Here is a 12,211-nt window from a genome sequence, read left to right on the forward strand (position 1 = left end):
GAAGTAAGTGGATGCCAGCAGTTTTATGGCAGTGACACTCTGGTGAGACAGCTGAAGTGAACTCCATCATCTGGTAACGGCTCTGATGTATTCACTTTTGTGACCACCCTTCAGTTTAAACCTTTAAATACTCACATCAGCGCTGCCCGGGTGCAGCTTACAGAGAACCTCAATGCAACGTTGAGCATGGCGGCCGTTACTGATCGATACTTGGAGTGATCAACCAGTCGGTGTGCTGGCAAAAGGAGAGCAAGTTGGCTAAATCTTCTCCAATACAAAAATGCAGGCTGTCACTCGTTACTAAAAACACCACTACCTGAAACTCTAAACTCACATTTTTTATTACAAAAATGGCAAAAATCTTTACATCAAAAAATATATATATATGTATATATAAAAGATGACATTAAAAGTACTGTGCGTCTTCTCCCGGTACACAAGTGTGAAAGTAAGATGTGCTAACAAAAGTCGACCACCAGCATGGGCTTCCCAAGGCCCGTTCTGTACAGAAGGCACAGCATTCGATGCTCTCGCTCGCTCTCTCGGGTGTGTTTTAGATGGGAATTTTACATCCCATCATGGGAGTCCTGCTTCCACTGTAAGAAACATACAATGCAAAGCAAGTCCTGGAGGCAGCCGAAAAATCAGGGGCAATGTTGGCTCCACTTTAATACAGCTGCTGCTGCTTTATTACCAACAAATTCAAATGGCAGGTTTGCTGGAGTCCGTCACCCTGCACCTACACTCCGACCGCGGTGCTGTGAATGATCTCCATGAAGGTGTCCTCGATTCGATAGCAGAGCTGCATGTCCGGGTCACTATTTGTCCGCTCTCTACGGAGTTCGTGTTTTCCAAGCACTTTGGGTTTGTCACAGTGTGGCTTTTCCTTCAGTTGTTGCAAGCCTGAAATACATGAGAGAGAAGAAAGAGCCAGGAGTATGAAATATGAAATATGAGTATGAAATGTGTTAAAATAAAGGAAAACACAAACGAGCAAAGTCATCAGATGGACTGGCAAAACTGGTCCCACTTGCTAGACTATGTGAACGGCACGTTTCTCTAGAGTTATACTTTTATTCCCCCTTTGCTTGAGGAGCCTCCGTTGTCATGCAGTAAATGGCCGACATTAAATGTGATGTTCTCAACACTTACGTGCCACCAGAGGATCCATGTCGCTAGCTTTAGTGGCCACATCTGATGCACAAACCTGGCCGATTTGTACGAGCAATGAAGTGACGTCATCATAGAGGGGTGGAAAAGCCTGGCAGAACGATACCAGGCATGGCAGAGTGGGCATGAAGAAGGTGAACCGCTTTGCTCGAGTCAGAACTTGGAAGATAAAAGAAACAAAAGGAAGTGAGGCCGTAGAAAGCGTACGTGGCACCTGGGTTTGAGCTGCAGCTCCAGTAAATTCTCACTTTTAGCTTCTTGTTGTCGTCTTTATAATAATTATTATTGTTATTTTAAGATCAGTCAGTTTTTAAGAAACACTTGAGGGAGGGGATCAGAGCACCAAGAGGTGTATCTGTTTAAAAGTTCAGAATACTGAAAACTGAGCCAGACATGCCAAGCTTTTTTCACGTTTTCGGCCTGAAGAGCAGATGTTGGGCAGCATTAGACTTACCTGTGAGCAGAGTCCCCATCACACTGATGGCAAGGCGTGCAACGCTCAGGGATTTGGGAAGGGCATACTGGGTACACAAGTAGGACAAAAGTTGGATGGCAAAAATCTTGAAAAAAAAGAAAATTGAAAGTGTGTGTTCTGAAAGTGTATCCAAAGCAGAGAAAGTCATTTTACATTTGAGCAAACAAATAATTAAAGCTGAGCACACATAAAAGCTGCACGCCAACAGCAATATTAGACAAAGCTTTAATATGAAAATTTAAAGTAGCAAAAGGATGTAACAGAACTAAAAGGAACGTTAAGAGCCGCCAGGCCTGAAGCCTCAACACCACATGAGCCCGTGGACAGGCATCTAAAACACCCGCCACGTGGTGCGAATTCAGAGACACAAATCGTATCAGCCACTCACCTGCTTCTCGAGCTGAGGCTGAGCTAAGAGTTCTGGGATGAAGTCCAGACAGATGTGCATCGAGGGTATGCCGGCCACAGTTAGCTGAAGCAGCTCACGGGGATAACCCTACAAACAAACAAACAAACTTAATCCTGTGGACAACTCTGGAAGCACCAAACAAAACGAGCCACCACTGCAATCACACCATCTTTGTGGAGAATGTCACTTAATCCAATGAGCAATTGTGTCATACCTGGAAGTGAACAAGTTTAGCAATGTTGGGGTCTGCGATAAACATCTGATGAAGAAGACAACAGATGAGACACTGCACCTCCCGCAGGTTATTAAGAAGGCTGTCTCCTGTCCCTTCTGTGCATGAAGACAAGCTCTTGGGGGGCTCGTCCTTCTTCAACTCACTACTGTGAATGCTCTTTGGCAGGGGCTCACTGCCATAGCCTTTGGTTTTCTCCTCTTCATTGGGCATACAAACCTCCAGAAGGATCTGAACAGCTGCACTGTCCTGCAGAAAACAGTCAAAACAAATCAATGTCTTCTCCCTTTGGCATATGTTGCCTTCACAGTGCGTTTCACTTCACTTCAGTGGGAGTTCAGTATGAGGTTTTTCCTTTTGAGAATTTGAACAAATTGCATAGAGAAGCACTTCATTTGGTTTTATTTTTGCCCCCTCAATAAGTCAATAACTGTCAAATTTATGAAAACCTGATTTAAAAAGATGTATTGCAGGTGTTGGGGTCGAAGGGGCACATGTCCATGACACTAGCAGCAGTAAAGAGAGCAGAAACACAATGTTCTTTAAAACTCGAGGTGGACACCATTAATTATCAATAATCCAAACTCACCACCAGCCCAAGCTCATTTTGTCATAAGACAGCTGGCACGGGCGATGCCAAGCAATAACAATCAATTTCTGTTGCAGAGAATTTTAAACTTCAATATCAACGTCCTTTTCACTTCTACATTGTTGTTCATTTAGATTTCAAAAAAATGTCCCTTTATTATGAGATGAACTTAACAGCAGCTCAGGCTCATTTTAAAACATCAGTCTGCCGGTCACAAACTTATCAATGATGTCCCTGAAAAGGGCCTGTGACCCCAGGAACCATGAAAAAAAAAATTCATGTACAGTTTTGTATGGAATCTGTGTCCATGCTATCCAATCAAGAATATTCACCCGTCCTTGTTGGGAATTTGCTCCTGTTCATTTACTACCACTCCATCTTTTTGATTTTTGGCCCTACCTGAGCAGCCAGTAAGGCATTCTTCAGCTCTTCTCGGGTGACCTCTGGGGCCTCTGCTGGACCTGTCAGTCCAAGACTGGTGATGGTCTGTGACTGCTTGCTGTCATGATCAGAAGTTTCCTTGAGATGAGCACTGAGGTAGGCTTTAGAGGCAAGGAGGTAGCCATTCAGCATGTGCAAAGTAATATCCATTAGAGGAGGGCATCTACATAACAAACAGATAAGTCACTTAACATCATATAAAATTCAAAAGTAGATCAAGTATCTACTCACGTTAGGTTTGCAGATACCTGCACACTGTGCAAAGGAGAAGCTGCCAACTGACCATAAAGAACACACGAATGTCTAAACACACACCTGATGTCAGAAAGACCGGAGACTTGCTTACCTGTAGACTCTCCGATCACAGCGCAGGACAATTAAAGGGTCAATCATCAGGTCATTTTGTGTGTACTTCTGCTGCCGCTGCAACTTTATTGAGGGCAGCAATGCGTTGACAGTCATCACCCACAGCCTAGAAGCACAGAAACGCAAGTCAAATGAGTAACATTAAACTGCACAGCTGCTACTATGAGCTTAACATTACGTCTTACAAATGCTGCACGGTTGTTCGTGTTCTTTAAATACGGTCTGTACCTTCACACATTACATTTACCCAATGACAAAAATGGCTGTCAAACAGAGGGAGCTGAACAAATATGTTAGCAATATGAAAATATCCATGAACTCAGTACTGTCTGCATACTTAAGTGGAGAGGAATCAGAAGGACTGGCTTCTAAAAGTGTGATACGTTTGATTCAGAATGATATCTTCTCCTTCCCTAAGTTCTAAACTACTATATTTTTCTCTAAATATGGAGTAGTTCATGGATGTTGAAGTAGACAGAAGAACATACAAAAAGGAGCCGCCACCTGACCTCTCCTCAGCACAAGCCACGCTATTCTATATACGCCTAACAGTAAAATGGAAAAAGTTCTCCCTCTGGATTACATTTTTTGTAGTGTTCTTTGCCTATCAAAGTATGTTAAAACTGCATCTAAATTACTAAAAAGAAAAAGTATATATATATCAATAGGGAATTAGAATCTCAATAAGATATTTCACTTTGATTTACACTCATTTCTATTTCAGAAGAAATATTAATCTTGAAAACTGGGACAGCATCTTAAGAATACATAAAATATTTTAAAGTCTCTTCCTTTCAAAGATCCCAGGGTATCGTGGGGAAAGGACATAACATCTTAACAGAAAAGGAGTGGCACACAATACACACTAGCTCCATGTGTGTAAAGCATTCAATCATTCAACTCAAAATCTTTTATCAATAACATTTATCTCATTTAAAATTGTCCAAAATGTATCCAGGGAAAGATTCAACCTGTGAAGTTTGCAATTGAGCTCCAGCCTCACTGGGCCACATGTTTTGGCCATGCACCAAATTAACATCATTTTGGACCAAAATCTTTGCATGTCTATCAGACAGCCTTAGCGTGACATTCCTTCTTAATCCATTAATGGCGGTGTTCGATGTACTTCCACATGGCTTAAAGTGGAGAAGGAAAATTGATTGCAGTTGCCTGTATCACACTACTGGCATGCAGACTTATCCTGCTTAACTGGAAAAACCCCAAACCAGTTTTTATAAATCAGTAGGTAAAACATGTTCTATACCATCTGAAATTGGAAAAGATCAAATTCTGGCTTTGAGAATCTGTGCAAACTTCAAGTTTTTTTTTTTTTTTTTTTTAAGTATGGCAATATCTAATTAATACAATTTTACAAATAAGCATTTATATCTGAGAGAAGGACACTGTCCCTTCTTTGTTGGTTTTAAAGATTTGCTCCTGCTGTTGGCTCTCCCCTCTTTATCTAGGATGGGGGTTGAATTCTGTGTTGTTAAGTTAGACTTGATCATATGGAATGTTATTTTCTTCAATAAAAACTAACAAAAATATATATATTTCTAGAGCAATTTGTGATTTTATTAAGATATTATTTCTTAAAAAGGTTTAGGATATTCCCAGAAAATAAAAGCAAAGATCTCTGAAGGACAGCTGGTTTCAATTAAAAAGAGAACAAAAAAACACGTCTGATTTAAATATTTAACAATGTTGTCCACTGCCAGTTGATGTATAATTCATGACTTCAAGGATGAGTTGTGTGTGATCTCAGATTATTATGACAGTGAGACTGTGTGATCTAACTGAAAACAGCACGCTATCATCAATAAAGAAATAGTCAATTTACATATAAATTAGGCAATGAAGAGAAAATGTGACAGTAGAAACCTCCATGGATTTGATATTTATGATTTATTTTAGTAGTAGATTATCGAAGCAGAAGGTGTTGTGACCAAGAAGACATGAAGGTAAACATGTTAGCTGTCCAGCCAGTAAAAGATTTTCACTACAGACATTGAGAAATAATCGAAGAGTTAGAGAGAATGTGTCCTCATTAACTTGGATCAACGTGGACCCCCTATAATTTCTGGAGTCAGAAGTACCTTCAGTGTCAATAAGGGAATGCCTTATGTCCTAGAATTCCTGCTCTTTAATCTTTTGTAAATTAATCTTTAATATCCAAATGTACTTCCTGAAGAAGTGTTTAGTTCTGCTTGTGTGTCCCATAGCACGTGGTGCATCAGGCAAAAAGAAATCAACTCCATGGAATTCTGTACTGATGCTATGAGAGATATAGTGTGTGAAACAGCAAAATAAACCTTTCCATCCATTTGAATTTTCCCCATCTCATTCCTCATCTTCTTTGTGCATTCTCAATGTAATATTTCTATATATATCTATATATATAATTCACAAAGTCGACGCCAGAAGGGGAAGACACCCATGAAAGCACGCACACGAAAACAAGACACCCATGAAAGCACGCAGAAAGAGGCGTGGATTCACTAAGCCGCCGACAAGTAGGAAAGAGCCTCGCCCACCAACTCTACGACCATTGGATACGACGACAACTCGCAGAGCCACGCCCACTAACTGGGACGCGACGCCTCGAAAAAAACGGCGTCATTTATGTTCACCTGTTGTACGCTACACATCGACCTCTGAGCCACCTTGAGTTGGGGGCAGCAAGTCTTTGATAGGCTGCAACAAAATGATGAAAGTACGGGCGCATTTTTTTACACAAGCTGTGTGTGTGTGGGTGGGTGTTAGTTAATTTGTTACTCGAAGGATTTCAAGATTTAATATGCACAGGCGGTAACACTGCAAATGCAGCCCAAACGAACCAAAAATCTTCCACAGTCTCCTTACTGTAAAGCAGCAACACTACCACTGCGCTATAAGACAGAGAATGCAGTTAAAGAATGCACCAGGCTCGATTTTACTTTCTCTTCTGTTTGGACAACTGTGTCGTTCAGAAAGTGTTAACCTATCAATACATAATTATGCGACATATGATACGCCGTGAGTTGGCAAGAGCCACGAGTGTTCAGCGGCGTTTCCCAAACTCGGTCCCGCTGAACCCCTGTGGCTGCAGTGTTTTGTTCCAACCAGATTCCCAATCATTAATGCCGGTGAAACTCATCCGGGATAAGTCGGTTTTTCAAACGCAATCCTGTAGCAGATTAGCTGGATGTAATAATCTGAGATGAATGCACACCTCCGCACTGAGTGAAAACACAATGTATATTGCTGCAACAAAATGATGAAAGAACGGGCGCATTTTTTTCACACAAGCTAAGTGAGTGGGTGTTAGTTAGTTAATTAGTTACTCAAAGGAATTCAAGATTTAATATGCACAAGCGGTAACACTGCAAAAACAGCCCAAACCAGGAAAGACAGCTGGCAAAAAGTCACCAACAAACTAAACGCGTGTGCATTGTACTTACTGAAAGCAGCGTTACGGATTTTGCAAATGTTCATTTTTTTCCCCTCTGCTTAAAAAACATTGAAAAAGCGGCATATACTACACCGCGGGTTGGTTTGCAGCGTGTAAAACAGTTTGTTTGTCGCGGATAATTTGCTATCCACAGAGGGAGGAACCAGGAACCGAACCCACAATCTTCCACTGTCTCCTTACTGCAAAGCAGCCGTACTACTACAGCGCCACAAGGCAGTTAAACAAGTTATATTTATATTTTTTACACATCACACACTAGAAGCTGCTAACGAACCCTTCTCTTCGTTGTCAGTCTGTAGCTGTGAAAAAATAAAAGCAATACGAGTTTTAACAGACGTCATTCAAGTGTTATCATAAGTTTCTGTAACGTTAATGAAAATGGCCAGGAGGTGTCACTAGAGAAGTGAGTGTTAAATCCTTCGAAGCTTCGATACAATTTCCGACACAATTTCTTCAAATGTGTTGATGGTTTGCGAGCCTTCACCCCGCCCATCACTACTCACACGTTACTGAACGAGAAATCAGCAGACTAGCATGACGGATGGGGCGTAATGGGCGTCCTTCCCCTCTCCTCCGGATTTTTCAAATGTTAATTTTTTCCCTGTGCTTAAAAATCATTAAAAACCCAGCCTAATTATGCGGCGTATGGTACGCCGCGGGTTGGCTATATATATATATATATATATAAAATCCAACATCTGTCTGTCTGTTTGTCTTTCTGCTTTTCACAAGAGAACTACTTCACAGATTTAGATCAAGTTTTTTTTCTATAATTTGCTTGAACATTCCGGTTAATTATGCGCTAAGAATCATAGTTTGCTTGCAGGAGCGATATATTCACCATAATCTGAGACAGAGGCTGTGGGCCGAGGGGAGCGGGAAGCCAGTCAGGTTGTGCTGTGTACCTTGCCTCTGCTTAGCTAGCGATACCTGTTTGTTTAATGATTAAAGTTTGTCCTGATTCACTACTACGCGGGCAGAGTTGTGGGGGACGGCTATTATTCCTAATACTTTTAACAAAAACAACACACACACACTCACTCAATATTCATTTGTGAAATACCATTTCACTTTGGGTTTGATAGCCTTTGCAATGGTGATTGTGTACACCAAGTTACCAGCAGTCATTTAAAATGAGTAGTACTCATTTAAAAAATATCCAAGAATAAAAACACAATATGAAAATGAATTATTATCAGGAGCTGCCCTCCCTCATGTGCAAATGTGACTCTAGGAGGAGACCAAACCCTGCTGGTGCAGCTCTACTTTAAAATCATTCATTCTTGTTGAATATGTGAAACTCCACAACACACATGCAAACAAAGTAAGGAACCAGCCAATTCTAACAGTTTATGCAGAAGTTGCTAAGCCTACCATCAGAGCTAAACTCTAACATAAAGGCTACCAAAATTAAGTATTTTTGCCCAAGACCAAAGCATGTTACCTTCGGGGCATCACAGTGTTAAGAACCATCCAGAGATTACTGACTGTTTGAAGAACCCTTCGTGGAATGCCAGGATTAAGCAGCTGATTCATATTTGAGGTAAGCACCTCTGCGTACAAAATTAAGTCACTGGCTGACAAAAGGGAGAGGTGCTCCAAAATCTGCATCAGGCGAGTAGGACTGCTTGGGACCATCTGGAATGCTGGAAAGAACAAAGTCTCCATGAGAGGAAGCCAGTGACTGTATTAGTGTACATTATTTCTGTTACTTAAGATAAAAAAAGTAACTAGTTAGTATTTTGTAAATACTGGGTGTTTGCATGTTTACAGTTCTGTATATCAAATAAGAACGCTAGGCATGCAGGCTTTGTTGCCATAAACACAGCTGCTCTACATCTTTGAGCTGCCAGTGTGAAATCACATACTCACACATATCTGCTCTAAGGTGAAGAATGCTGGCCACTGCATTTCAATGCAGGCTCTAAAGAATAAATAAATCAAGGCTAAAGGTACATTCACATTGCTGACTAACACATGAGAAACTCTGTTACAGAATTTAAGCTGGATCAGCAATTTCAAATTTACATTACTACAAAACAAGTCAAAGGAGACTATGCTTAAGCTTTATAATGCACTAGTGAGGCTGCACGTGGAGTACTGCATGCCGTTTTGGACTCAGGCCTACAAAAGGACAAAGGAGTGCTAGAAAAAGTCCAGAGCAGAGCAACTACAGCAACTAGGCTAATTTCCAGGGCTACAGGGGAGGAGTTATGAGGACAGATTAAAACAGCTGTGCCTTTTCAGTTTAAGCAAAAGAGAACTAAGAGGTGACCTGATTGAAGTGTTTAAAATTATGAAGGGTATTAGTACAGTGGCTCGAGACTGTTATTTTAAAATGAGTTCATTAAGAACACGTGGACACAGTTGGAATCTTGAATTCTGCACAAACATTAGGACGTTTTTCTTTACACAGAGAACCATAGACACATGAAATAAGTTACCAAGTAGTGTGGTAGACAGAAGGATTTTAGGGACTTTCAAAACCTGAGATGATGTTGTTTTGGATGAATTAGATGGATATGGCTGGAAAGCTTTGTCAAAATGAATGGCATGTTCTCCTCAAAATGTTTCTATTGTGCTAAAACAGAGTAATCTTACATTCAGAGCAGAGTGTGTTTAGCCTCCTTTGTGTGGATGTATGTAAATAAGGCATAGCCCAACGGTTTCTATTATCGCATTATAGCTCTAAACTTGTACAAGCACTCATCCTGTACTTTGCAAACAGCGCTGTACAAAAATGAACTGAAATTGAAATCGTCAACAATATTTCCTTGGGTGCTCAATTCTCTAAAAAAAACTAAAGAAGAAATAAAGTTAATATGGTTTTGCTCTGTTTAAGAAAGTGAGAAACACACACATAAATGCTGTGATAAACCAGCTGGAATCCCGGTCAGTTTGGTTCATGCTCCCTTACCTGGCCTGGAAGCCAAAATAAGGGATGGTCAGGAAGAAAGCCGCAATCTTCTTCCTCTGTGCCAAGAAGTCGGAGGGATACTCTGGTAAGCTGGTACAACATGTTGGCTAAAGACCTGAACAGGCTGGTTGGTAGTTCCTTTCCTGGGGACCAGAAATAGGGGGCAGTGGGAAACTTCCTGCTATGGGCAGATCATTTCTCCATACTTTGTGTGGCAGCATCCCATCTGGTGGGCACTGGTATGGATGCCCACAGACCAGAATGAGAGTTGTGGTCCCATATAGATGTCCAGTCAGATTCTGTGGCAGCCACCAAGGAGAGATGCCAGGAATAAATTGCTGAGTGACCAGAGAGGTATCGCCCAACCCAGAAGTGTTTCCAGGAGGCAATAGATTGAGCACCAATAGTACTCCCAGGTTGTGAATTAAAAGAGAGAGCCCTCCACTTGGCCCAGGGAGTCAGAGTCGGCCAACAGTAGAGGAGTAAAGAGCAGAAGCAAAGCAAAGATAAGGATTTGTTTGAGCTAAGAAATTGGAGAAGGAATCTTTGGAAAGGTACTTTGTTAAATAAAACATTGACTGTGAACCTGGGACTTATCTGTGCAATTGTGTCTGGAGTTTAGGGCTCAGTCTTACCCCCTAGAGGACACAATGCTTACATCCTCTATAATTCTTTACTTATCAGTCAGCTGTATTATGTTTATTAAACAACCATATTTGGTTGCTGTCTGAATGATCATTCTACTAATCTACGGGCCTCTAAAGACTAAAGAGTAGGGAAATGGCTTATGTAATACTTTTGCAATAAACACAAAACTTCGTAACCACCACCCATTCCACAGATTTAAAGATATTAGTCAAATAAGTTGCCTTCTGTATATTTTATTAAAACAACAGCCAAAACAAAGGTTACTAAAAATGTCAGAAGAAAATTACTACCTTCATGAAGCTGCTTCTGGGAATACTGTTTGGCATTATTGGGAAGAAGAATCCTTCTCAAAAGAGGAACTGTTCCAGTGACCTCCTCCTCACAAATCCAGTCCTCCACCATACAGAGGTGAGGGTAGTTTGTGGCCAGAAGACGGAGTAAGGCAGAGTGAAGACCTACAAGATGAGGTATGATAGAATGCATATGAAAGGATGACAATAAAGTAATGTTAAGTCCATGTTTTCACACAAATCCCAATAAAATCTAATTTTATTAAGATTTAAAGTGCTGCTAAGAAGTTTCCACTTGTATTTTAAAACTAGCATCAGTATACTAAGATGATGTCCAAATGTAAAAAAAAGTTGCACAAGTAAAATGCGTGCAATAACAATCTGACTTGACCAAATGACTCACATGAATTGACATTTAATCAAGGGATTGCTAGAAAATATGCCCCACATAGACTGATGCTTGTAAATGTGTTAACTCTGCTCGAAAACCTTAAACTATTTCTTGTTTTTTTTTCATTGTGACTAACATTTATTTAAGTGATATACTACATGTGGCCTGCTTTTATGAGTTTGCACTTCAAACACCATATAAACATATTATTAGCCTTCTCGTTCTTAGATGATAATAACAAGACACCCTCCAAATACCTTTAAAATTAAAAATAATGCAGACTAATTCTATATCGTCTTCATTTTACTATAGAAATACATCAGATGTGTGCAGTCCGTGCTTACTTATGTTAAATCAAGCAATTGGACAGTAGCAGCACTGTATTCCGAGGAATTGCACAATCATAAAAATCATAGGTGCATTATAGCATTATACTCATATACCTCTATTTACATATTAAATAAGATATAAACGTGTTGAAATGGGAAGGAAAAAAGCTGCAAAATTAATTGATTTGTACACAGTAATTAAGATGAGACAGTAATGAGAGAGAAGCATGATTAAATTAGGGGAGGGGGAGGAGGAAACACTAAAAAATTAATTAATTAAATATAGCTTCCCTCTTTTTCTCCCCACATTCAACAATGGAATGCAGTATTTAAATGACAAGCATTTTTTACAGGGCTTTTATAACCATTGTCACTCACCTCCCAACTCCTGTTGCAGTCCTCGAGCCTGGCGAATCAAATACTTAATAGGGATTTGATCCATAAGAGCTGCAGAGTAAGACTTTGGCTTCTTCTGCATCAGTGCTGAAAAGCAAGATCAGTTC

General features: G+C 40.4%; 1 protein-coding gene across 1 annotated transcript in view; it reads right to left on the reverse strand.

Annotated features, from left to right (window-relative positions):
- Positions 1–323: 323 nt before the first annotated feature.
- The window catches only part of ints2 (integrator complex subunit 2), a 40,324-nt gene continuing 28,436 nt past the window's right edge, over positions 324–12,211 (reverse strand). Inside the window, exons 16-25 of the mRNA XM_028806784.2 lie at positions 12,087–12,191; positions 10,989–11,153; positions 8,578–8,779; positions 3,663–3,788; positions 3,275–3,479; positions 2,269–2,535; positions 2,034–2,141; positions 1,625–1,730; positions 1,153–1,329; positions 324–903 (exon numbers count right to left, since the gene is read on the reverse strand). Of these exons, the coding sequence (XP_028662617.2) occupies positions 740–903; positions 1,153–1,329; positions 1,625–1,730; positions 2,034–2,141; positions 2,269–2,535; positions 3,275–3,479; positions 3,663–3,788; positions 8,578–8,779; positions 10,989–11,153; positions 12,087–12,191 (1,625 nt within the window). The 3' untranslated portion in view covers positions 324–739. The remainder of the gene's footprint in view (positions 904–1,152; positions 1,330–1,624; positions 1,731–2,033; positions 2,142–2,268; positions 2,536–3,274; positions 3,480–3,662; positions 3,789–8,577; positions 8,780–10,988; positions 11,154–12,086; positions 12,192–12,211) is intronic.

This window comes from Erpetoichthys calabaricus, chromosome 8 (genome assembly GCF_900747795.2).
Source record: "Erpetoichthys calabaricus chromosome 8, fErpCal1.3, whole genome shotgun sequence".
NCBI lineage: Eukaryota > Metazoa > Chordata > Cladistia > Polypteriformes > Polypteridae > Erpetoichthys > Erpetoichthys calabaricus.